Source organism: Frieseomelitta varia, unplaced genomic scaffold, assembly GCF_011392965.1.
Source record: "Frieseomelitta varia isolate USP_RPSP 00005682 unplaced genomic scaffold, Fvar_1.2 scaffold_89, whole genome shotgun sequence".
NCBI lineage: Eukaryota > Metazoa > Arthropoda > Insecta > Hymenoptera > Apidae > Frieseomelitta > Frieseomelitta varia.
Genome location: NW_025110689.1, coordinates 712,617 through 739,287, shown reverse-complemented (window position 1 = coordinate 739,287; position 26,671 = coordinate 712,617). Strand labels below are relative to the sequence as shown.

The following is a 26,671-nucleotide window of genomic DNA, read 5'->3' as shown; positions in this document are numbered from 1 at the left end:
TACATCTTCTATAATTAAAAAATTCTGTAATATTAAATTGGGAAGTATAACATATATTTGTATGTTCTTTGAAGTATGAACATATATTTAGATGATAATATTTAACTAAAAGATAAAAATTCATCTTTTAAAATGTTAATTACTACAATGATGATTTCTTTTGATTTAAAAATCATAGTTTTAAATAAATATTCATTTAAAAAAAACTTTAAAAAATCATTTTTAAAATCGAATAATTATTATTAATTTATTCTTCTATATCATTGGCAATAACATCGCGGCGCATTTTATGTAATTTCGATACTGTGAGCATAGTGATAATAAGCAGAAAACAATAATAAAATTCAAATATAAATCTCAAAAATGATTCTCCATTCGATAATGGAAAATCATTCTTTAAAATCTTCAGCTTTTAGCCTCTTCTCTCTTCAGCTTTCTTGTACTAATCCACTGGGTTCTATTCAAGCATTGTTAAATAATGTACATCATACTACGACCAACCATTAACAGAATAGCTGTTCGATGTACAATACACAAGATCTAACATGAATCTTCAAATAGAACCATACTTCATGTCACTTATATACTTCATTTTTCGTCCGAGTCTAGAACTGCGGGCGGACTTACAAACTAAAGGTATGAACCAGAAGCAATTGGAATCAACTAATGGAGCATTAATTGATTCCACTTGAATCCCAGGTACAGATAAATCACGCGACCTAATAGCCTGCCCGAAATAAAGAATGTGATTTTATCTGCCTTTCCTGGACCTACCTACTTATAATTAATACACACATACATACATACCAGAAGCTAGCTATTCTCCCCTCCCGCTAGATCTAACAATAAGACATGACAATACACTCCACGGTTCTCATACATACTACCCAGATGCAAGCCTACCCTAGGGAGATGCGTCCCGGGACGCCTCCGTCATCTGAGTTTGTAGCATTCAATCTTTCATACAGTAAATTTACGTACCAATTGCTGAAATCAACTGACAACATTAGCGAATATTGCGTTAAATATTCATCTGTATAGAATATTTCATTTATATTCATTTGTGTCAACTATATCTGTTATGTATCTTTCAGAGATTTCATAAAACATTCTCTGTATATTATATAATAATTATATCTCTTAACATCATTTTTATTTATATCAGTTCATATTTGTTCGTATATTGTTCATATAATCTGTATAATATTGTCTATACAATAACATACTGTATTTCATGTTCTTCATTTCATATCTTAAATATCAAACTCTGAATTTAAATATAAATTCAGATTTCGTATTTATCTCTTTTTATTATTCTTTTATATTTTATTTCCTTTTTATTAAATTTATCCGATGCAATTCCCATAAACCTAACCACACACACACACACACACACACACACGTATGGAACTTGCATCGTGCACAAACGCTAAATATTGTCAGTCGCTAAAAATGAGTCTTAAAAATAAAACCGTGTTCACCACCTTCATCTATGAGAGAAGCACCTGAGCCCGCTCATAAGTTTCGGGTTAAAAAAAATAAACACGGCCACAATAAATAACACATACCTTGATTATATGCTGAAAATCCTAAACTAAAAGAATCATTAATAAGATATCTAAACGAGCTAATTTTCTTTGTTTGTATATTTAGTATAAAATTATAAAATACATATTTAATAAAATCAAAAGTATTAAAAGAATTTATTAGAAACTTTATTAATTGGAAACTTCCATTAAGTGTAATTGTATTATTTATTTATTGATATCCATTTTTTATTTCATTATATTATATTTTTGGTCGATTCTATTACAAAATATGTAAATATTTAGAAATATAATTAACCAAAAATAATTAGAAATCTAAAAATATATATTTAATAAAATCAAAGATATTCGAAGAATTTGAAAACTTTAGTAAGTGAAAAATTTTGGATGAAAAAAACATTTATTATTTATTTATGATAATCATTATTATGATAATCATTTTCTATTTCATCATATTATACTCTTGGTTAATCCTATTACGAAGTAAATTTCTCGAAATACAATTAAAAACATTTAAAATTATTACTTCGTTATTAGAATTTAACCATCGCGAATTGTCTTCTTGTTCATAATAATATCATTTTACATATAAAACTTATTTATTTTTATTTAATTTTATTTATTTTTAATATATACTCTTTCACAGAATCATCATCATATGTATTATACATTTATTGCTTTTATTTTTATATTTACATTTCATTTTCATAAAACAAGATTAAGACAGAAAGTATATTCAACAAAACAAGCAAATGTTTTTCATGAAATCGGAGGATCATCCGACTTCTACTCTAATAATTTGCAAAAAAGAAACAAGAAAACCCTAACCTGAACTAACAAATATAACAACACATAATAAAACAAAAGGGAAATAATCTTCACTATGCTCACACGCGAAAATATAAAAGATCTTTGAAGTAAAACTCACCATTCGTTAAATAGGTAAATTGTACACATCCATGCACGGCTGCTGGCAATGATAATAACAAACGGCTGCTACCTCAAAGTTGAAATTCGATACACATAAACAGGTACAACTGCATCAAAAATAGGAAAGAACGAACAATAGAGACTTTCTAAAGTTAATCAAAATATTCTTCAATTTTAAAAAGGTTACTTACAATTAATTTAGACTCTATCATTTGGTGGGAAATATTCTTCATTTCTATTATTTTGTACGACATTAATTTTTCTGTAATACAACAAAACAATTTTTAATAATATAAAATATAGAAGTATTAGATAATGTTAGACAACAAACAAAAGAAATAAACTTACATTGCATTCTTATTATGCACATTTATGGACATCGACACTTCTTTGTTTAACGGCAATGTTCATCGGCTATTTTTTGAAACAAATTAAAAAAAAAAACTGTTAATCAATTGTAAATCTAACTAAATTGAGATATCAGTACTGACTTTAAATACTTACGTTTTAAGTTTCGGTGTTAAGCCCGAAGGAGATCCTCTCCTCAGCCAGATTTAACTTCAATTTCACAACGCGACCGAAGTACAGATTTATTTACAACTTTATTTACAACTCGATTAAAATGTTAAACAACAAACGGACACTGACTCTACTTTTACGTTATTATTCAAGTAAAGAAAAGAAATGAGCCACGATGCTCAAAAAAGTATACCACGTAACAAACACAGACTCTACGATCGCATTACGCACGATCACAAAATTTGCTGAAAGAAATAGATAATTAAAGAAGGGAAGACAGGAAAATTCATAGAACACATTTTTGTCAAATATTTTTGTTTCTGTTATACATACACATACAATAAAGTTCTACGAGAATATAGAAAATAGAAAATCATCATTGCAGTAATCATCATTGTATAAATATTTCAATCATTTATTTTATTTATTATATTAATTTATTTAATAAAACATAATTCCCAATTTATTAAAAAAACGTAATCATTAAAATTAATAAAAAATTATATAAACTATTCAGTCATATATAGTAGATAAAATCCTTAATAGTGTTATATTCGTTATTTGTACTATTCTTTATAATTAAAATATTATAGCTAAATCTCTTACTCACTTACGTGTAGCAATTTCAAAGAAATAGTAATAGATACCTCATCAATTTTATCACATAGATAAACATTCCATTTTAATTAAAAATTCTACAACAGAAAATAATAAAAATAATTATAATAATAAAAATAATAGTTGAAATGATATTCATAACACATTAATAATTCTTTTATATAGAACCATTTACAAAAAATTTACAAAAATTTTTAACGGAAATTTCAAACAATACAGTAGACAAGTATAAAAGAACATTTCAAAAAATTGAATTTTAACTCAAGTATTTCATAATTTGACAATAAATTTTCATTAAAAATAGATTAAAATACTAATCTTTCACTTTTTCTTTCACTATTTAAGTAAACAGGTAGTATTTATCATAAAATATATTTGAGAAGAATATTTGTATTCTTCATTAGAGAGATTTTTTTTTCAAGATGGACGCCAAAAGTATAAAATGTTCTAATATTAAAACTAACAATGGCCAAAATGACTTTTCCGTGCGGGGAGATTGTTGAACCCCGTCGGTGACGGTTAAAAAAAAAATTAATTTTGAACATGAAATTATGCTTTTTAGCTGTGTGAAAGACTCATTTTATGCCAAAATGAAAGAAAATTAATTAAAATAAGTATTATTTTCAAGAAATTATGAAAAATAATGAAATTACATATTTATACGATAAAAAAAATTGGCAGAACACTGCCAATTTTTCTTATGATGATAAACTAAGAAAAAAATGAATTTTATAAATGGAATTGCTTACGTGGACTTCCTAATATCTGTCCTCTTCTTTTTATGATCAATTAGATCACATAACAAAAGATAATATTGAAAAATTAATGTATTAAATCCAACTAATTACATAAACGCCTTAACAGGACGAGGACACAACGGCAAATGACCAATTGCAAATAGGTGGAAACAATAACTAAGGGAAGACAATAAATGCATCTGATTGGTCAATAAAAATATAGCGTGAGGGCGGGAGGGAGTATCATCTTTAAACAATAATCCGCACAATATACAATAAAGCTGCATTTAATTTTAATTTGATAAAAATCCTACATTAATAATTCCCATTCTGAAAATTAACTAAAACTACGTTTAATAATTTACTAACACTTCATTCCTTTCCACAATGAATTTAAAAAAAATAATAAAAATATATAGCGTTTATAAATTTAAAAATATTAAAAGACAGGTGATTGGTCCAAAGTTTAATGAACGCTATTGGTCGAAATTTAAAAGTATAAAAGTAAAATGCAAATTCAAATTATTTCCACTTAATAATAAATATTAACAAAAAAAAATGACAATAAATATTAACAAAAAAGACTGTGGCAAATATTAATATGAAAAAAATATGTAATTATATCCACTGAATGGTTGATTGGATCATTTTAAGAAGTAATTTTCATTAAAATTTTAAGTCTTAAAACATGATGCTTATTTTGAGAATATTAACTATTGTTAATATCTAATAATTATATACATCATACATCCTTTATATAAATCTTCATTCTCTCTCTCTCTCTCTCTCTCTCTCTCTCTCTCTCTCTCTCTCTCTCTTTGTTTCATTTTCTTACAAACACATACAGAATTATATGATATTTGGCGCGAGATTTTATTTAATGTATTACTTTAATAAAGTGTAATATTGAAGAAAATATATACAAACAATCAATTAGCATGTGTAGATAACATTCTTTTAATAAATAAATTATGTCTAATTTATCTCACGTACAGCGCGTTAGAATGCTGTACAAAGCAATTTTAAGGTTACATCGTGGTTTACCAGCTGAAATTCAAGCTTTGGGAACTAGTTATGTTCGAGATGAATTCAGAAGACATAAAAATTGTGATGAAACTACAGCAATCATATTTTTGAAAGAATGGGCAGTGAGTAATATTAAGTAATTCAATATTTTTTTGACGTAATTTTGTAGGTTATCTCTATTGTAAAAATAAAAGTATCAATAAACATGAATTAAATTGATATTTTTGTTTCAGTAGCTAAGAATAATCCTAATTAAAATAGATAATGAAATTAATTCATTTTATAGGAGTATGCTATGATGCTTACTAAACAACTTGGACTAAAAGGGCCACGTACAGCTAAACCTCTAGGTCAAAATTTAGAAGAAAAAGATTTAAACAAATTTAGGGATGAACAAATGTATCAGTTGTATGAGCTAATGATTGCAGCAACTGGCAAAAATAACAAGAAAGGAAAAGATACGTAATTTTTTTTTCTCTTAAATTACTTCATATTTTATAGTTTTCAGGATATGTGATATTACATAGTATATCATTAATGCAATTATAATTTATTGAATGCAATGTCATTGTTATAATTCTTACGTATATATACAATCCATAAAAATTTAATTTAAATGAGATATGTTATAATATTTCATAACTTGTAATATATTTAACACATTCTAATGTATTTAATGTTATAAAAAATATAAAATAAAGAAATTCCAACAAAAAAACAAGTGTTTTATTATATTGATAGAGTACTGATAAAAATATAACTGAAAAATTAAGTAAAGCCAACAAATATCAGAAAATATTCAATTCAAACTTAGCAATTGTGAAAAAAGATAGTACCGATAAATATTCATTTATTTTATCATTGAGGTTACGTTGTAAGTATACAAGTGTGGACAGTTAAGTTATAACTACGTCTTGTGGAATTATAACCTTGTAAATTATTTTTATTTAAAAATTTTTTAAATTACAAACATAAATATAATATAAAATCGTAAGTACGTTAATTAAAACAAGAAAACATGAAAGCTTGGAGAGAATCTGCTAGTTTAATATTAGCTGCACGTCATACAAAAAGATATATTCGCTCGTCTTCTACAAAGGTAATTTAAGCTATATGTTTGATTAAAATGTTTATATCATTTATTATTATTACATAATGAAACTTATTGTTGTTATAAAAAGAAAATAATAATATATATATAACCAAACTTACAATATCGATATTATATCGTATTTTTAAATCATACTTTATACACAAAATACGCGCGAAAATTTGAATCATTCTTTACTTAAATTCTTTACATGAATTACTTTTGTTAGAAAAACAGCTATTAAATACTCAAAATTTAGTAATAATATCTAGTTTCAGTATAATTATAATCTACTGTGTTTGAAACGTCATCGGAATTCGAAGTTCTTGCCCAATACATATGTTTTTCCTGGAGGAGTAACAGATCCATCCGATGCTGATTTAAAATGGCACAATCTTTATACCGCTTTCGGTTTTGATACTAACAGTTTTACATCTCTAAGTCTAAATACTTCAAATCGTCCTCAAATTTTCAAATTTAGACCAAACGAATTGCCAAAAGAAGTTTCATTACGAATTACTGCAATTCGTGAGACTTTCGAAGAATGTGGTGTACTTCTTTGCAAGCAATCGCAAGAAGATAGACGAGAAGATTTTGGTTGGGCACAATATATGAATAGTAATTTGATTTACATATGACAATCATTAGAATGAAATCTATTTTATTAAACTAAATGTCAATTATTCTTCCTTGTCCAGTTTCTGAAAGTGAATTATACAATTGGCAAACAAGGGTACACAACGATGCTAGAGAATTTTATACATTATGCGAAAACTTTAACTGTTATCCAGATCTATGGTCCCTTTATGAATGGAGTAACTGGTTAACACCAACTCATCTTACTGAACGTTATGATACTGCTTTCTACTTGGCTTGTGTTTCAACTGTGCCTCAAACTATTTGTGAAGTTACAGAAATGGAAAATTTGAAAGTAAAATTGTTTTAATAATGTGTCAATATAATGTGATTGATATATATTAATTTTTAAATATATTTTTTTTTAATTTAGTGGGATACGCCCGGAAATTATTTATTTTCATCTTCTGACGTTGCATTTGCTGTGCCACAACAGTATGAAATTGCAAGAATAGCGAAGTTCGAAAGTATACATAATTTAATAGATTTCGCAATTGATCGTAGTAAAATGGGCGTACTCTTAAATTTACCGGTAAGTAAAAGAATTTTCAAAAACCTATTTTAATACTTAAAAAGTGACTTTAACGATATATATTATTAGGTAAAAATAGAATTACAAGATGGAAAAGTGCTAGTTTTACCAGGAGACTCAATGTATCCAGATAAAGTTAATTTGCTTGAGAAACAAATTATTAATAGAACTGACATCACTATTTCTGAATTTCGAGATATATCTCCTATAAAAAATAGAATTGAACTTTTCAATCTCCAAGTGAAAGAATTTTACGTTCAAAATTTTGATAGTGCCGATGGCCATTTGGCTCCTCTTCAGTTAAGAAATGTTTCTATTGCAATGACACATGAAAATTCTAAATTATAATAAATATATTTAATAATGTACAGTTCTCTTTTAATATACATTTTTATCAAGTGCTAGTTGTAAGAATCACATTTTATTGTACTAAGCTATTAACAATTATATATTAATTTTTAATAAAGATATATTAATATATCGATTTGTTATAATTATTTTGCAATGAACATATATATATATATATATAAATATTTCGTAATGAACGTATTATTTATTTCGTTGAAAAATAGCGGGAAAAAAGCGCGGGAAAGGTAGTAATATAGTAAATATGGCTGCTTTAGTGTTTAGGTGCTTTAAAAGACATTAAATTAGTAGTAGGCAAATAAAGTATTTTTAAATAGTTACGTATTTTTCCATTTGTAATTTTGTCAATTGTAACTATTATATAATATTTTTTTCTAAAAAAAATTGTATGAATAATTATATAAAGCAATAGAATTACAAATGAGTTTGGTATAACAGAAAGATTGAGTATATTTTTGAAAAAATGGAATATACTAAAAAAAGAAGATTAACAATTAAGCCGAAAAATAATGGTCTTGAGGATATTTATCAACATGATTTGCAAATGTATGACTTTCCTCCAAGAGGGGAACTACTACTTACAGAATTTGAACAATTGGCTAAAGAAAGATTAAGACGTAAGTACTATTGAATTTCATGACTGATTTGTCATTTGATTTTAATTATCATCAACTATATATCATTATAATTTTTTATAGTTCTACAACATGTTGAAAATAATGCAGTAAGAACCGATCTTAAAACACTAGAAGAACGTAAACAAAATCTAAGCACAGCTTTAACTAAAGATGGGCTTAAATATTATGCACATCTTCTATATGCAAAGAGTTGCAACTCACCAACAGAAACAGATTTAGAATATAGAAGAAAAGATCATATTTCACATTTTATATTGAGACTGTCATATTGCTTTGAATCAGACAACCTGTCATGGTTTATAAATCAAGAAGTAGAGTTTTTCAAACTAAGGTTTAGTTCATTAGATAAAGAAGGAGTAGAAAAATTGCTTAATACGCATAAAATTGAATGTCAACAAGTAAGAAATAGAATTAAAACAAAACAAATTCATTACTGATTAAAATTATGATTGTTTCTTTTTTTTTTTAATGTTATTCTAAGATTACACCAGAAGAAAAAGATAAATTTAGGGAAGAACTTCATTTATCTACATCATCCGCAAGAGTCAAGAATATTGATGTGACAGAATTTTATAAAGTGCCTTTTCATAAAGTTACTGACTTAATTAGATCACGTAGAGTTTATTTGAATCAAGGAATAGCATTTATACCACAAGCAGACTTAGTATCTTTATTTGCTTCTTATTTTAAAAAAAATTTATATGATGGCATGCCAGTAAGATTTTTTTATTGCCCTAATTAATCAAGTACTGTTTAAATTGTACTTCATTTTGTGTTTTTTTTCAATATATAGGAAGCAAGAATGTCTGTTGGACGTATGTATGGCGATGAGAGAATAACCTCATGTCTCAAATCTCTAAATAATGTTGCTGATAGAATATCTGTTGTTTGGACCACTGATACTACACCTGTGGATAAATTAGATGAGGTAATCACTTTATTTTTCATAAACTTACATTTGTACAATGTTGCATAATTTTCAGTTATCAAAAACATCATATCCCTTATGCATGAGAATATTACATGAATCACTTAAAACTCATCACCATCTTAAAAACAGTGGACGTATGCAGTATGGTTTATTTATAAAAGGCATAGGAGTAACAATGACAGATGCTTTGTCTTTCTGGAAAACTGAATTCACAAAGAAAATTGATTCAGCAAAGTTTGATAAAGAATATGCCTATTCTATAAGACATACTTATGGTAAAGAAGGTAAACAGACGAATTACACTCCTCTTGGATGTCCAAAAATTATATCTTCTTCTGTAAGTGCTGGAGAATATCACGGTTGTGCATTTAAACACATGGATCAGAATTCATTGAGGCAAAAATTATTTAATTATGGTGTACCTGCAGCAAGTAAGAATATTCTTTCTTTACTTTTAAATTCTAAAAACGATATTTACAGTTCTGTATATTTCAGCTATTAATGAAATAGCAGATCTCGCCAGAGAACAGAACTATCTTGGTGCTTGTACAGCATACTTTAAATTTATACATAAACGTATGCCAGATAAACTTATTAGTCATCCAAATGTATATTTCGCGGAAAGTCGTGTTATATTAGCTAATAATGGAACAGGTATAATAACGTTTCATATTAAAAAACTACATATCTAAATTGTTTTAAGAAATAAAGTTATTTTTGTTTGGTTACATAGAATTGGAAAATAAAGATAGACTTTCACAAAGTGGAAGATTCACTAGTCCTGGACTTGCATCTCCCAGCATCGGTACTCCCAGAAATATTGATAAAGGTATTGGTACACCTTTAAGGAATACCATGACACCTAAGAGAGATAGAGGTTCTATGTCATCAACAAAAATGGGAAGAACAAATATGACTCCAGTTAGAACCACTAGAGCAACTCCAAAAAGAATAGAAACCCATCTCAATGATGATGATATTGCTCAATTAATGAGTGAAGATATATGAAGTGTAAAAAAATATATATTTGCTAAATTATGTACTATATTTTTATTGCAAAATAAATAATATTTTTTGTCTTGCTAATTTATATTAATTCAGAACGGTATTATACATAACTGTTAACCTCCTTTAATGATCTCTTGTTTGACATATTTTTCTTTACATTGCGAACCATTGATTCTACCAATGTCTCTAAATTGTATTTGTGTTGCCAACCCCAGTCCCGACGCGCCTCACTGTCATCAAAAACTTGTGGCCAATTCTCAGCTAAAATTTAAATAATACATTGTCTTTTTATACATAATATATGATATATAGTAAGTGTTATAAACCAACCAATATATTGTCTTGCATCTGGTTTATATGAAATCTTTAAATCTGGAACGTGCTTTTTAAGTTCACTGAATAACTCTTCGGGTGTGAAACTCATGGCAGTAACATTGTACACCCTTCTTTGTAATTTTTCGTTTGGAATGTTTAAAAACTGAAAAAGCGCTGACAAACAATCTTTTATATACATCATTGGTAATCTTGTGTAAGGTTCCAAGTAACACTCGTATCTTTTAGTCACTAATCCTTCGTGAAAAACTGCAACCGCATAGTCTAAAAAAAAAAAAAAGATATAATCCTATACAATTATTAGTTATATAAAAAATATCTTTTTTTTTTACAATTCATGGTTTTATTTTTCATGTGAGTTTACTGTTTTAAGATTTACGCTTCAGGAGATAAGGGAAACGCAAGAAGCGATCTCACGGTTCATGATCAAGAGACGCTCAACAATTTACTAATACTATTGTCCTTAAAAACCAATGAATTGCCTTATTATTCTAATGATGATGCTCCAGTTCATGATGCAGGCAAATATTTTTATAATAAAAGTTTGTACTTTAAAATCAGAGATAATAAATAAATACAAAGATAGAATAAAGAATAAAAAATGATTAAAAATGCACCTGTGGTACCACCACCTGGCGGATCACTACTGATGACTCCTGGAAATCGAAGACATCGGAAATCAAGGCCAAATCTGTGATGATAATATTCGCCTAATAATTCAGCGTGGACTTTGCTAACACCATAAATTGTTCGTGGTCGCTGAATAGTTACATTCGGTGTAGGATTCCGCGGTGAATCTGGACCAAAAGCTCCGATCGTCGACGGAATAAATATTCTTAATTTGTATTGTTTTGCCAATTCGATAACATTATGCATTCCTAATGACAAAACATATTTGTCTCATTGCGCAAAGATTTTCTTGAAAGATAGCTAAGAAAAAGCCACTTTCTCTAACTTGCTTTCTTTCATGACTACGTTAACTATATAATTATTATCACAATGACGGATTCACTTTATACGATATTCCATTTCGTTCAAATATTTATTTATTTATTCATTATACTTTGTCGTAAAATTTAAAAAAATTATGTTACCTTCTATATTGACTCTCACAGCTAAAGGAACATTTTGTTCGCCTACAGCGCTAAGAAGAGCACTAAAATGAATTAGCCAGTCAATTCTGTAATTCACTACGATTTTTTGAAGCCCTTTGAAATCAAGAATATCAGCAAAAATGAACGGTCCGTTGGATAAACTTTCTTCTGTCGGCTTGATTATGTCAGATAATATCACGTTCTCGTTTCCATAATTTTTACGAAGTAGCTTTGCACACTCAGTACCCAGCTGTCCAAGACCACCTTATAAAAATATATAAAAAGAGTTTATGTCAAGTAAATTTTCATTGCTAATGAATGCATAGCGAAAACAGGTTTCTTGTTTTTTTAAATTCAGGATGATTATTGATTTTACACTACATAGTGATATGTATAATACAAATTTGAAAAATTCACAAACAAACGACTAGATAAATTGTTTATCTAGAAACGTACGCACCTGTAATAAGTATCTTTGGTGATCTATCGACAGTGTACGATCTATTGATTGTAGTTTTCTGAAACGAACAATCGTTTATAATGCGATAAGTTCTCAAAATATTTCTTGAGAAATTGTTACACCACATATTTCGAAATTCGAGATAAACGACAAAAATTGATTCTTTTTTATTTAGTAGCTCGAGGAAGAATCCGTGGAAGCAAATGTGGTTCTCGAAGGACCATGAAAAACTGAATAATTTCCTCGACTCGATCACCAGAAACAACTTGCATAATTATGCGATCTAATACGCTTGATTCTGAAAACCAGTTGTAACACAGATTGGTTCCTTTTCCTTGTGTTTGTGCTTTTATCAACGTAAGATCAGTTTAATACTTCAAATGCCACGTGTCTCTCATTCCTAGGAGGCACAAAACATTCCGTAGAAGTTCTATCTTCCACGAAATGGAAGATGATCCTATCTACTCGAATAGAAACTTTTGTAGTTAAATTAGAGAAATTTGTGGTTTTGTAACGCTTTTCTTCGTTCAGTTGTATAGGATTTTACAGTAATTTACAAAAATTTTACACTGTCTAACAAACATTTTTGAGAATAAAAAAAATCATAGACTTATACGATGTAATGACTTTGAAAAGTAGAGTGAAACTGACAAATTAACTCGAACAGGCGGCTAGGAAAGTATTTTAAACAAATAATTGTCTCAATGCTCCTTATCTAAACATATATGTACTACTCTTGAGCTGGCGAGCACAAATGTCAGCTTGATTTGTCACAAATGTCTCAGATTTCTTTGTTGCCCGAAATTTATTCAATGACAAATGATTACTTATTGCAATTGCTATTAATGCTAAAAATTAAAAGAAAAGAAATCGATTTTAAACAATCTCAATTGTAGTATAAAGGCAAGTAGATTAATTATAAGCACATATACTGTTAATCTGTCACACTGCCGTGATGCTTGAATTTGAGTCCTGCAGGAAATACACTTGATTCTCGTTGGGCATTCAACGTGTTAAATAGATCACATTTTATTCAAATATTTAAATCTTTTTTCTGAAAGAAAGGAAATTTTTTCGGTATTATTTCGAATCGAACTAACGTCTGTTTCCTACATCTTACAAAAAACGGATAAAAGAAGACGGTACTCATGTCATCTGGACTGGAACACATTTAGCTGCACGTTCCTAAGAAAATCGTGGAAATCACGATCCTTAGGATCCAATTCAAGTCAAGGAATTGTCGAACATTACAATAAATAGAATTTATTTTCATTGAGATAACGATAAAAAAAAGAAAAAGAAAAATATTAAATTTTCGTAAGCATCACTTTTGCTCGATCTTCTCAATAATTTATACATACATCAGCCATTTGAAGTTAATCATAGTTTCTTAAAAATCTTCTGCGAGACTCGAAGTTTCAAGCAAAATTCAAAAATGCCTGATCTTAAATTTGAAATTTGTCACTGTCGTTAATTTAGCAGATAGCAAAGATTTGGTGGAAAGGGAAGAATTTCCTGGAAGCGTGCCTTCACGGTGGTTGGACACAGCACTTCGCAATTCTCTTTTTGTCCCGCTCGCCATCACCCACGCCACAGTCATCTTCTCCCCTCGACTTTGTGTATCAGCCCGCTTTGCAACAAAACTTCTTCGTGTAGTTAGTCCGTGTCTGTTCGTGTACCGAGGCTTTGGCCTTTCAAAAACAGCTGTAAAACATGTTACTCTTTTATTTGTGAACAAATAGTGCTGTTTTATCGCTTATCGAAGGAAATACAGACAGTTTCATAGAAATCATCGGAACTAGAAGAAGAAGAGGACGTGCTTATTCGGAAATAAGTGAGAGACTTTTGGCGAGTTAGACAGACTCGAAAGGTAGGAATAATCTAATAGACAGGAAGATTGGATAATTTTGCTTTTTCGAGTTGTAATGTCAAAAAATTTGGAAAATACGCTCGTAATTAATAATGTGTAGACATAGTTTTTATTATTCCGCGTTATTCACTTGGAATTTATTTTGGAGTTGCCTAATTCCGTGTAGTTGAGGTCTAAAGAGAACCAGAACTGAAAAAAGGAAACGAAAGAAGCATATATCACTTTCACTGGTATCGCGCACGATCGCTATGATTCGATCGTAGTTATAGGCGATAATGATAACAATAGAAGAGGTGCTGCACCCGTATCAATTGTACACGTTGTAATTCGCCATTAGTAGGACACGTAATGAAGGATTATATCAACAACTGTTTGCAGAATCAGTTCGAGTCACGCGAAGACTCGTTTGTCGCATATGTTCATAGAAAAGACTCGTTCGCTATACAGTCAAATTCTATGGTTTAATTTAAAAGTTCACTGAACGATGAAAAGCAATTTCCTAACAATCGCGTAATCTAGTTTAGAGGAATGCAAATGTAATCACGTGAGTGTAACGACCTGTATACCTCGATTCTGATGCGCTTCCTTAAATTTAAAACAGGGCAGGCACACGGTTTAAACGGATCCTTTAAACTGACACGTGGTTCTTCAATTAGTGGTCCTTTCTTTATTAGTGATCACCGTGATATCGACATTCTTTATGTTCGACTGCTTTTCCAGGTCGTCCGATTGTTCCTACTTACGGAAGACGCGTTATGAAACACACGTGGTCACCCGTGACACTATCCAAGAACACCTTTGTTTTCGTTCTATCAGATAGAGTAAAAAGACTTTCCTCTTCCGTATTGATTACCTTAAGTTAATCCTTTATTTCGATACTCTATTCTTCGACGTTGATGTCGATACGGATAAGAATGTCGAAATAGAATGTATTTCAACATTGTTTGTGAAATATGCTTTATACTCTGCAACTGTACGCAGAGTCGGTTGCAATTAGCAAAAATAGTTAATTAATTTTGGTTAAGGGGGATATAATGGTAGCTGTGTGGTTGCTTCAGAGTAATTATTACGGGTAAAAATTGTCCTAGCGGTCTTTAGCTTTGCTTACGGTATGAAGCATTAATTTTGTCGTCTACGACCGTGACGTGTAGACAGTACGTATACACATGTACACGCGTTTCTCGGTTTACGCATAAAGAAAATATCGTAACATCCAAGGGCGGTTTAACACTCGACGGTCATGACCAGTTTTATGAAGAAACTAAAACGTCTTATATTTTCATAATTTAAAACGAAGGTTGAACGTCCTAGACGAAACATTATTTTCCAGAAAATGCGGGGTTGGTATTTAAGGTCGTGAACCCAGGATCCAAATGCGCTATGATTGAACTACCGTGGGGTGGAGGCCTCTTTATAACTGGCTGGTTTCTGACACTGTTCTTTACCAGTGTCGGTGGTCAGTTAGGTTCAGAGTACGGATGCCCTACTCAAGAGAGGATTCTACCTTGCAGATGTTCTACTCGTGACATGGAGATTCAAATATGGCAAGTGTCGCGCTTTGAATACGAGAGAAAAAGCCAGTCGGGTGACATTTATTCCTTGTCTGTCAATAGGTGCAGTCATAGCGAGTTGCCAAAAGTTCTCGAGGGATTGAAGGCAGTGAGCCATTATTTAGATCGACCAGTAGACGAGTTGATCCTGGAAAACAATAATTTACCTAGTCTGCCGGGCAAAGTTTTCGCTACTCTACGTGTTCTTCGTTTAATGCTTCGAAACAATCGTCTTGAAAGAGTGTCGTCAGGATGGCTAGAGGGTCTTCACGATTCTCTTCTAGAGTTATTTGTCGTGGAACCGGATTTACGTTCCTTGCCGATAGACAGTTTAGAAAATCTACAAGGCCTCGAAGCGGTGACGTTGCAGAGTAGAGTGATGAAGAAACTGCCGAAATTCTCCGGACTGCCGAAGCTTAGATATCTGCAGATTAACTCTCCGGCCCTATTGGAATTGGCTCCGAGAAATTTCCATGACTTGCCCAATTTGGAACAGTTCCACGCTTTCGGTAGTCCACGTCTGATACGCTTAGAAGCTGGTCTTTTTCGGGGCCTACCGCGGCTCGAATTGATGAACATCACGGACTGCGGAGTTCACTGGGTTCACCCTCGAGCGCTAATAGATCTGCCAGAATTGAAAGAGGTTTCGTTAGTTGGAAACTCGATCGTAGATGCCGGCATGATTGGCCGTGCCTGCATGGATCTACCTTCGCTTTCGGTGATACGGTTGGACAGAAATCGTATAAATCGTCTTAGCGAAGGAGCCTTCACGGACTTGCCCGTTCTCTCTCGCTTGTACTTGTCGAGGAATTATATTACCGAGGTGTTCGCTGGGGCATTTCAAAGAATGCCAGCCTTGAAAACGGTTGATCTCAATCACAATCTAATACACCGCATACATCCAGAGTTCTTTCCGCGTAGGCCTGGAAATATTTTGGAGGAGATGTGGCTGATCAACAACGATCTGAGCCACGTAACCGAGCTGAGATCGATAATGGAAGCATTGCCCAGACTGAAGTTTCTCGACGTCAGTCACAATCAAATCGAGGAGATACCTTTTGGGGCACTAAGGGGGCACCTCACACTGGAAAGGCTTCACCTTGATCACAATAGAGTGGCCTTTCTGCAGAGAGAAACCTTCACCGCGATGCCCGCTCTTAGGGAACTCAGATTGAAAAATAATTCTCTGTCAAACGTATTGGAAGCGCCGTTCTGGAACTTGCCAGCGTTGAAAGTAAGTGGTCGACAGGTGAAACATCTTCCTAAGTCCTGGCTCTTAATCGTCGTCTGTTACAATTTCAGGGTCTAGATCTTTCCGAAAACTACTTTCGCCATCTAGAGCCTCGTTTATTAGCGAATTTGCCAAGTTTGAGACGGTTGGATATTAGTGGGAACGCGATTGGCCTCATAGAGCCTGACTCGTTTTTAGGTACACCTGCTTTAGAGCACATCAACATCTCTGGAAACGCGCTCTCTGTTCTTCATCCACTGACGTTTCATCATCTGACTAATCTCTACGAGTTGGACGTCGGTTGGAATCGAATGCTCGAGATAGTTCCGGGCTTACCGAGAAACATAGAACACCTTTACATGCCTATGAATCGAATTATCGTTCTACCAGCTGTATCTTCTCAAGATCTGGATCTGCCGGTTCTGAGGTCCTTGGACCTCAGCGCGAACGGGATCGAAAGAATACCACCAGGAACTCTGACCGATTTGCCGAATCTGAGAAAGTTAAACTTCGGTTACAATTCTCTTCGACTTTCAGAAGACGGCGCCTTCGAGGGGTTATCGAGATTAGAGCAATTAGACTTGAAGTATAATCGATTAGTCACTCTACATGGACGAAGTTTCCGACCACTGAGATCGCTGATGGATTTGAACTTGCGGGGTAATCGTTTGGAAGTTCTAAGGCCGGATATCTTTCAGGAAAATATTCGATTGCAAAGATTGGATCTCAGCAGGAACAACCTTGCGCAAATACCTCATGCAACTTTTTCAAGTACCAGGTAATAAAGGAATTCAAATTTCTCGTGTATAACCAAATGATACACTGGTACCATAATACGTACTAGGTGAAGGTGCTACGTAAAGGTGCGCCGTTTTTTGCACGTCAACACGCGAGTAGAAAAGCAGTTTCACTCGTGGTTATGTGGTTGCGTCACTAGTAAATTGGTACCTAGAAAGTTCTTCGTGCCCATGTTGAATGTCCCCTTCTACTTGCGAGGTGGCACCATCCTGGCGTGTCGTTTATTTTCTACCAGTTTGTATAATTTTAATGTTCGAACTCTAATTACTGAAATGCAGAAGAAAGGCTCGATTGAAGAATACTTTATAGAAATTTAATAATCTCTTTTTTTTATCTAAATTTTTATTATTTTTCGTTTATTATTATTCTTCAGTTTTACTCTCTTGAAGTCTGAGAATTTATAATTATTTATGTCTTCTTTTTTTTTGAAAATTGAACATTAATCGTTTAGCTTAATTAATTTAATCCTCAATCGCCTCGATGTGCCAATATCAGTTAATTCCACGTGTCTTTTCGTAATTAGAGTTTCAAACTGATAGAGTCTTAAGCCTGCCAAGACGCGTTTAGGCAGACCGATTTGTCAAAGTCAGAAACGACTGTTTCTGTTAATGATGCCGTATCAAAGGGAGGAAACGACGTTAATTGCAGAGACCTTCGTGAACTATACGCGTCGCACAATACTTTGACCGAGTTACCCGGATCGTTACACGGCTTAACAGCTCTTCAGGTACTCGACTTGAGCTTCAACAAGCTGAACATCCTGTCGCCGGAAACATTGAGCAGCCTATCGGCCTTGCTCGAGCTCAAACTTGTCAGGAATCGCATCCGTGAATTGCGTGAGGGCGCCTTCGATGGTTTGCCACGATTAACGTTAATCGATCTGGAAAATAATGATCTCAGAATTATCGAAAGAAACGCCATCAGAGCTCTGCCTGAGCTACAGGCGATACGACTTGGAAAAAATCGATTGCAGGTAGCAGAGAATATTTTCCTTCCTTTTACAATACTTTAATCGAGAATTCGTAAATTACTGTCGCTACAACTGTTTGAAAATACGTAGATAATCCCAAGCGGAGCATTCACCGAATTGCCATTGCTGCAGAGTGCAGAACTTCAGGAAAATCGGATTCAGGAAATTGCCAGTAACGCATTCATTAACGTGCCCCACCTTCTCTTTCTTAATCTAAGCCACAATCATTTGCCATCGTTGGACTACGTCGGCTTAGAGAGCTTGCGTTCCCTGGAGGTTTTGGATTTGAGCAATAATCGATTGTCCAGAGTGTCGAGCAACAGTTTGGCGTCGATGGAGTGGCTGGTCGAGCTGAAAGTAAGTAAAATAATAAGTGAAAATAGAAAAGAGAATTGCTTTACGGGCTGTTTGTTAATAAATCCGTTAATTAAAGGGAAGTAATAGCTTGCGAGCAAATTTTCTGTGAAATTAAGCATTCGAGAGTGAAAATGAATCGAATAGTTAGTGATAAAACTCGATTTTCGTAACGATAGCGTTAAACGCAAACGAAGAATGAAGATAATGACTGTGGTGGGGATAGTCTTTAGTAATAACGGGGAATACTTTCTCGACGAGAGTGAAACTTCGCCATGAACCGTGCGAGGCCACTCGTTATGCTAGCAGAGCAATTATTCGTATAGCTGCATCGTTAATTAAGAAGATAGTGGCTTGTTTTACATGCGTCGTCCACTTTAATTGCAGATGGACAACAATCGTATTTGTACCATCCACGGTTCGCCTTTTGATGAAATGCCGAGACTTCGAGTGCTCAGTTTGAGAAGTAATCGAATGGCTTCCGTTTCGGAAGCTGCGTTCAAAAGATTGCGATCGAACATCGCTGTCTTAGATATCGATGGTAATCAAATTTGTTCTCCTCTTCTACTAGCTTCTTCCATTTTGCGCTACTATTTCATAAGAATTTATTTCGTCGTAATAAAGGCAATCCACTTTCGTGTTCTTGCGGGATGTTATGGTTAAGAGGATGGTTGCAGCAAGCCTCCTCCGAAGGTCCAAGATGCGCAGATGGATCTTTATTCAAGGAAATTAGATTGTCACGTCAGGATTGTCAACGTGAAAGACAAATCGACCCGATCCACCCGGGCTGCGAGGCGGAAATGATCGACGTTGCTCCATATCCAGTCTCCTCTTCCAGTAAGTAACATTCAAAAATTATCACTTTCGTTTGTTAACACACAAGACGCTTAGAAAATATTTTATCAGTATTCGGGGCAACGGAGATGGTGCCACTTCGTATGAATTTAAAGGAGTCGTCAACGCGAAATCCTCCTAATGCTCAGGATACCGATTACTTCTACGATTATTCAGATTATCAAGATAGTAAGAACAACGCGTCAAATGTAACTTTCACGTCGGCTCAGTTTGTGACTACAGTAGCAACGGATATCGTGAAAGCCACTCAGACAATGGAGAATGTTCAACCTTCGACGAACGATACTATTCCTATAAAAAAAGTGACTTCGATGCCTCCCTCTCCTAGTAGCTCTGGTTTTACATTTTTCGGGGTCCCTTTACCTAGCCTCAATTTCAATCTTTGGGGTAATTCGAGGAAAAAATTCGAGAGAAAGAATTCTTCGGAAAGACCTGGCAGAGGTCGTTACAGAACATTCCCACCTACAGAACCGGAAATTCACAGAGGTGGTTTTATACCGTTACCACGTGGACAAGGTGGGTTTGTACCTATCGTTGACCCTAGACTGACTTTCGAGAAACAGATTAAAAATGAAACTTCGAAAATTCAAAATTCAAACGTCACTCAAGAGGAGAAGAAACGATGGAAGAATGGGAATGGCACGGTTGTGAAAGTTGAAAGGACCTATCCAAGAACAAACAAAACTAAAGCGGGATCTAAAGAAAGAGAAGAATTATCCACAATGTCAGTTAATGAACAAAATTCTCGTTGGCAAGTAACTGGCGCGAAAAAAATCAGGTAAACAATTGAATAAGCTGTTAGATTTAAACAACGTTAGACATATTTTATCATTTAATCTTTTCAGTCCTGTTGCTAATAAAACATCGGATTCAAGTACCGCCGCAGACGAATCATTCCAAGAGACAAATGAAACTTCGACATTTACTGAAGTTTATAGTGGAGAAAGTCTAGAGATGATTAGAAAAGCAAGCAAGAACGGAGAAAAGCTACAAATAGAAGTTGCAAGTAGAATTGTCTGGACTACTCCAAGAACTGTCTTGGAAATGACCAAGGAAACATCGACAGAGACACTGAGAGGAGAAAAAAATTCATATTGGGATACTGAAGCGAACGAATTTCAAGAAACGTACAATCCTGCAATAAATGCCAAAAACGAGTCAATTGGTAAAGTTATAATTTGTATTGTAATTTTTTCTGACAATATCAAACAAGTAAATCTTTAACATTGATCGTAGATGATTCGGGTGTAATGACAGAACGACCAACTTCTCATTCAACGTTCTTGGAAAATCGAAAAAATATTTCTTCTACGTCCCAAGTTTCTCGAGAAACAGAAGCATCGGCTCTTTCAGCGTTTCTAGTTCCAGGAGGTCAAGTGCCTTCATTGGTTCCAAATTTGCGTCCACTAGGTAGACCAACGATAACGAAGGTTCCATCACCACGTATTGGTCTTTCTGGAGAATCAGAAAAACAGAAATCCGTGGCAGAAGCAGTTCAACGGAACTTGGAAAACGAGCAGGAAAAATTATTTGGCATAGACGGATCTTCCAATGAAAATAGCGAGATTTTTGCAGACAATTCCTTCAATTGGTATTTCCAACATTATAACGACACTAATTTAGAACCATTCGTTGGTGTAGCGTACAGTGTAGGTGAAAAGACAAATGCGGCTCGATGGACTTTATTGGGTCAAATATATCTCTCTCTTATTTTGTACATTTTCATATAAAAACATGAAAGATTAAATATAGATGAAATATCTTCAGCACAATTAATTTATTAAATAATTAATATTTGAAGTATTCTTAATTACGTGCAAAATATTAATTAATCGATGAAGAGACTCCAAGTGCTATTGGATCAATGTCAAAGAGTGTCTTAATTATGAAAAACAAGTAGCATGTGTCCACAAAAGCTTGTTTTAAGGTTCGTAATATTGTGCTTCACGCCTATTGTCAAATATGAGATTTTATAATAAGACAGTAATGCATAATTGATTTATTATGCACCTCGTGATGGTTCTGCTGGTTTCTATTAATGAAAAATAAATGAAGTTATAAATTCGAATGATCAATTTTTTTATTAATAACGCAGTATTGATAAGAAAGCTCAGGTTCTCTAGAAAATATGTTTGTAATACCTAAGAATTGCATCTTATAATCTTAATCTTATCTGCTACTTTCAGATAATATAGAAAACATCGACATATTTCAACGTACTTCGAACGACAATTGAATGATATTAGTTTATGAAGAAATTATGAATTTTTCTTATCGATATCGATACATTATATAAAAGTTATAAATAGTTTGAAGCAGTTTCTCATTCCTAATATGAAACAAAAAAAACGATTAGTGAACACGATTTTTTTTCTCATTTGAATTAAACATAATGGACACAATTGTATTATGCCTCGTAAACGTTGTTTGATATTAAAATTTTTATTAATTGTGCAATGTATTTATTATAATTCGTGTTTTACTATAAATGATGATGGAAATGTGTAACTGCGTTTTTACTATCATATCTTTTATTTAATGTATGTATCATATTATGGTAGAACACTTTAAGAACAAGGATGCATCCGAATTATTTTGGTGTTATTTTGAAATCGTTTGTAAGCACAAAATTCATTTGTACATGTATGAACAAATTTTGCAAATTTTGTGAACTTCTTTGCAATGTTAACAGTTTCAATCACACAAATTAGTCTCAATTTCACTTTATTCACTGACTTTTATTTTTTATTTTATCTTTCTCGTCCTTTTTTTCTTCTTCTTTCTTCTCATCCTTTTTTGTCTCTTTTTTATCGGTTTCTTTTTTTTCAGCGTCGCGATTGGTTAATTTATTATTGATCAAGTTGTGTAAAGCCACTATGGATCTAACAAGAGCAGCAAGATACACAACCAACATTTGATCATTCGTTTTCACATACAGTGAATCAACAAAGCTACTCTGTGTCATATCGGGTAGTAAATTAAAAATATCTTGGAGTTGATAAACAATCTGATGATTGATAGGTAATTTACCACTACCAACTTGTAGCAAATAATCTCTAATTTCTCTAATTTGTTCGTGAAGACCTTTTAAACCTAGTAGTTGATTTGTAATTCTTTGACTAAGAGTACCAACTGTGGTATCCTTTATATCTCTTAGTAGGTGTTCCACACCTACTTCCTCTGCTTCCTCTGCACCAATTTCACTAGGGATGTGTTCAAATGTTTTAGATGTTGGAGAACCATCCTGCAAATAATTCAAAATTATAACATAAATTAAAATAATATAAATATAAAAACTTACATCGTGAACTTCTTCAACAGCTTGATATGCTTCTGTTGGAAGGCCAAGATCTTTGGGTTTAGCATCAATAATGACCAAAACCGAATTAGGACAATATCTCCTAATCAATTCATTAATTGCAACATCATTTTGATGTAATTTGGGACCAGTATGATACCATCCTACTACCTTTTCACGGGCTGAAAATAAATCATATGAATTTAAATATAAAATAAATTATAAAAATTAATTACATGAAATATAAACTTTTCATTTTGCACAAGCTTATGTGTGTAAATACATACCATTAACTTTTTTAAACATTCCATACATGTTTTCAAGATAATCATGATCGAGGAACCATACACTTTTGTCCTTATCATCTTCATCAAAAGGTACTGTAAATAAAAATGATAAAACCTGGTATTCTTGATTCAATCAAATAAAATTTTGAAGTATGGTAGTACATGCATGTCTACTTAGATTATTCAAATTAGAATTGTTATAACAAAAATATGTCTATTTTATTTAAAAAGATATTAAAAGAATAAATAAATACAGAATTTCAAGTCTCATTTCTAAAACTTCTAAGAATAAGATATAATGCAAGTAGTGTTATAACCTAACCTGCAAAACTGTTTGATACGTCAAGAACGCCTTTAGCCCTCCAACATCCTAAAAGAACACCAACAACTCTTTTCTGATTGCCAATTTTTCCCATACGATTAAAATGGTCCACCACACTTAATAAAACTAAAGGGTGCACCACTACTTTCGTAGTTACAACCTCTTGACTCGGCATTTTTGAGCAATTCCTTTAACTTTGCCTAGTGAACGTAGTCACAGTAGAAATAACATCCAAGTCATTCACTGTACATTCACAAAAGACCCTTTTAACCAAGAGTAAACAGTAGAAGTGCCACTTTCAGGAAAATGTATTAATTATGCCTTTATAAGAAATTAAATTTTAATTGTTTTTGAAAACCAAAATATAATAATAATTGTACTAAAAAAAAAATTAATTGCATCGTAATCTAAAATCAATTTAAGGTTAATTAAAAAATATGGATTTTTTTCTATAATATTTTGAATTTTTCAAACGAGGTAATATTAGGCAAATAAATTTTTTATCAAATTTACGTTCTTTAGAAAATTATAAAAATATTTTTACATTTATTATAAATAAAATGAGAAATTATAGTTAGCAGCACTGTTAAGAAAACATTGATCCGCATGTGCTTTATTCGGGTCTCAAGTACTGCAAGGTAGTTCTTATGAAGGTAAGTAATAACTAAGTTTAAAGAAGTGTTATAAACACGATATTGATTAAAATAATATGTATCCATGTATTTATCTTTTAATAACAATTTAATTCAATTTATTCGACGGAAAGATCAATGTATTTTGTTTTCTCTATACATGCATATTTCTGTGGACATGTTGACCAACTGAAGAAACCAAAAATGGCGCGAAATTATTTTATTTCTATACGAAATATTTTTTTACAGAATGTCGAAACCAATAGTCTTCGTAACCGGAAATGCAAAAAAACTGGAGGAATTTGTAGCTATCCTGGGAAAGAATTTTTCACGTGAAATTACAAGTAAGAAGATTGATCTTCCGGAATATCAGGGAGAGATAGATGACATTTGCAGAAGTAAATGTCGAGCAGCGGCAGATTTAATAAAAGGTCCTGTTATTATTGAAGATACATGTTTATGTTTTAATGCAATGAAAGGTTTACCTGGGCCTTATATTAAATGGTTCTTAGATAAATTGGGACCTGAAGGCTTATACCAAATGCTTCATGGTTGGGAAGATAAAAGTGCGGAAGCGATTTGCACTTTTGCCTATTGCGCCGGAGAGCCGAAAGACCCAGTGTTATTATTTCAAGGTAAAACTCAAGGAACTATTGTGAGTCCTCGAGGTCCGCGAGATTTTGGTTGGGATCCATGTTTCCAGCCTTTAGGCGGAGATAAAACTTATGCAGAATTACCGAAAGAAATGAAGAATCAAATTTCACATCGCAGCAAAGCAGTAGAAAAATTGAAAGAATATTTTATGAAAGATGCTCAGCATTAAATCAATAAGAATTACTCTTTCAAAGTACAATATTCATTACTTTGTAATTATAAGTATTATATGTAGAATTGAAAAATATATTTTAATTGCTTTTTAATGACATATCGTTTATTACTTCCTATATCAATGATTGTGTATCATCAAAATGTACGCTCGGCATTTTGACCCAATGTTAATTTACGTACTATTCTTGCTTTATCAAAAGAGATTTAATGTTTAAAATACATTTCGACCGAAGTGCCGATAGCCGGTGAACTTCGTCATAAGTTGAATTACTTGTAACAATAAAGAATTTCTTGTAACAATAAACAACAAAACAATTTTAAAATTTGTTCGGATAATTAATATTTCATGTACCGTAAACACTGATGATACATTTATCAATATATTACAAAATGATGCAATATTTTTTAATATTGTACCATGCTCCTTTAACAACGAAAATTTAAATTTTAGAATTTTTGGTCTTTTATCAATATTTTTTCTCATTGCTATATATAGAGTACGAAATCATTACATTTATATTATCATTGATCGTTACACAGCGGTAAACATGCAATCGGATTTTATTTATTGCTTATTGATAAAGCTAATTATATTCATTAATTGACAATGTTCATAATAATGTAATTTAAAAGAATAACAGCAATTTTAAGAAAAATTTTCAATCGATCATCGTATTAAAATTAAATCTTATTTATTGATTATATTGAGGAGCTACAAATGTTCAAATTATTTATAATCATTGTCAAAATTTTTTATGAATATAAATTCAAAAAATACTAGTTTCAAGAGAAAATTTATAGAAAGAATTTTTTCATTAAATTTTATTTGCATACTATTAATTAGTTCCATTTAATTAAAAAGAAAACGTTGTTTATATTCATAGTAGGTTCGGACAAATCCATCCTTTTAATTTAGAAATAAAATAAAAATGTAGTAGAATGATTCACTCAGGTAACGCATGGTAAGATTAAAAAATACATGGTAACCCATGGTGAAATTAAAAATTTTAAAATACAATTTGTCTTTACAAATACATTGGATTAGATTAAAGCTAGGTGATGTTTTCAAAAATTATTCACATAACAAAAGTAATTGGTGACCATGCCCGAACGGGTTATCTTGTGCATTGATTATACCGGCACAGTCAGTTCATAATACCCTTTCGGGAGGGGTTATCATTGTCTTTGTATTTTCTTATTTTACTGGGATT

General features: G+C 32.0%; 7 protein-coding genes across 10 annotated transcripts; 5 read left to right on the top strand and 2 right to left on the bottom strand.

Moving 5' to 3' along the window:
* Nucleotides 1-5,190: 5,190 nt before the first annotated feature.
* On the top strand, nucleotides 5,191-6,008 carry LOC122537152 (succinate dehydrogenase assembly factor 3, mitochondrial). The gene is made up of 2 exons (XM_043670136.1): nucleotides 5,191-5,499; nucleotides 5,664-6,008. Exons 1-2 carry the CDS (start codon nucleotides 5,323-5,325, stop codon nucleotides 5,841-5,843), a joined length of 357 nt encoding a protein of 118 aa, XP_043526071.1. The 5' UTR covers nucleotides 5,191-5,322; the 3' UTR covers nucleotides 5,844-6,008.
* Nucleotides 6,009-6,207: 199 nt separating this feature from the next.
* On the top strand, nucleotides 6,208-8,010 carry LOC122537144 (nucleoside diphosphate-linked moiety X motif 19-like). Its single transcript, XM_043670124.1, has 5 exons — nucleotides 6,208-6,476; nucleotides 6,740-7,085; nucleotides 7,166-7,398; nucleotides 7,477-7,635; nucleotides 7,705-8,010. Exons 1-5 carry the CDS (start codon nucleotides 6,396-6,398, stop codon nucleotides 7,981-7,983), a joined length of 1,098 nt encoding a protein of 365 aa, XP_043526059.1. The 5' UTR covers nucleotides 6,208-6,395; the 3' UTR covers nucleotides 7,984-8,010.
* Nucleotides 8,011-8,328: 318 nt separating this feature from the next.
* Nucleotides 8,329-10,643, top strand: LOC122537143 (DNA primase large subunit-like). 2 transcript variants are annotated; one of them, XM_043670122.1, is made up of 7 exons: nucleotides 8,329-8,618; nucleotides 8,700-9,037; nucleotides 9,121-9,354; nucleotides 9,433-9,567; nucleotides 9,623-10,001; nucleotides 10,066-10,224; nucleotides 10,304-10,643. In XM_043670122.1, exons 1-7 carry the CDS (start codon nucleotides 8,465-8,467, stop codon nucleotides 10,576-10,578), a joined length of 1,674 nt encoding a protein of 557 aa, XP_043526057.1. In that variant the 5' UTR covers nucleotides 8,329-8,464; the 3' UTR covers nucleotides 10,579-10,643. The 2 variants fall into 2 exon arrangements, with proteins under 2 accessions (XP_043526057.1, XP_043526058.1); XM_043670123.1 differs by lacking the exon at nucleotides 9,121-9,354.
* On the bottom strand, nucleotides 10,576-13,965 carry LOC122537145 (L-threonine 3-dehydrogenase, mitochondrial). 2 transcript variants are annotated; one of them, XM_043670125.1, is made up of 6 exons: nucleotides 13,492-13,965; nucleotides 12,466-13,458; nucleotides 12,006-12,269; nucleotides 11,529-11,789; nucleotides 10,909-11,175; nucleotides 10,576-10,839 (listed from the first exon to the last, which is right to left on the bottom strand). In XM_043670125.1, exons 2-6 carry the CDS (start codon nucleotides 12,590-12,592, stop codon nucleotides 10,679-10,681), a joined length of 1,080 nt encoding a protein of 359 aa, XP_043526060.1. In that variant the 5' UTR covers nucleotides 12,593-13,458; nucleotides 13,492-13,965; the 3' UTR covers nucleotides 10,576-10,678. The 2 variants fall into 2 exon arrangements, with proteins under 2 accessions (XP_043526060.1, XP_043526062.1); XM_043670127.1 differs by having other exon boundaries at nucleotides 12,466-13,965.
* Nucleotides 13,966-15,643: 1,678 nt separating this feature from the next.
* Nucleotides 15,644-22,164, top strand: LOC122537142 (protein artichoke). 2 transcript variants are annotated; one of them, XM_043670120.1, is made up of 10 exons: nucleotides 15,644-15,879; nucleotides 15,949-17,119; nucleotides 17,188-17,894; nucleotides 18,563-18,887; nucleotides 18,975-19,241; nucleotides 19,626-19,779; nucleotides 19,863-20,075; nucleotides 20,145-20,871; nucleotides 20,939-21,258; nucleotides 21,330-22,164. In XM_043670120.1, exons 1-10 carry the CDS (start codon nucleotides 15,716-15,718, stop codon nucleotides 21,821-21,823), a joined length of 4,542 nt encoding a protein of 1,513 aa, XP_043526055.1. In that variant the 5' UTR covers nucleotides 15,644-15,715; the 3' UTR covers nucleotides 21,824-22,164. The 2 variants fall into 2 exon arrangements, with proteins under 2 accessions (XP_043526055.1, XP_043526056.1); XM_043670121.1 differs by having other exon boundaries at nucleotides 15,716-15,879; nucleotides 21,351-22,164.
* LOC122537146 (26S proteasome non-ATPase regulatory subunit 7) lies at nucleotides 22,156-24,288 on the bottom strand. Its single transcript, XM_043670128.1, has 4 exons — nucleotides 24,001-24,288; nucleotides 23,679-23,771; nucleotides 23,395-23,573; nucleotides 22,156-23,337 (listed from the first exon to the last, which is right to left on the bottom strand). Exons 1-4 carry the CDS (start codon nucleotides 24,173-24,175, stop codon nucleotides 22,822-22,824), a joined length of 963 nt encoding a protein of 320 aa, XP_043526063.1. The 5' UTR covers nucleotides 24,176-24,288; the 3' UTR covers nucleotides 22,156-22,821.
* A 243-nt stretch (nucleotides 24,289-24,531) lies between these two features.
* LOC122537158 (inosine triphosphate pyrophosphatase) lies at nucleotides 24,532-25,505 on the top strand. The gene is made up of 2 exons (XM_043670141.1): nucleotides 24,532-24,653; nucleotides 24,882-25,505. Exon 2 carries the CDS (start codon nucleotides 24,883-24,885, stop codon nucleotides 25,453-25,455), a length of 573 nt encoding a protein of 190 aa, XP_043526076.1. The 5' UTR covers nucleotides 24,532-24,653; nucleotide 24,882; the 3' UTR covers nucleotides 25,456-25,505.
* The last annotated feature ends 1,166 nt before the right edge of the window (nucleotides 25,506-26,671 follow it).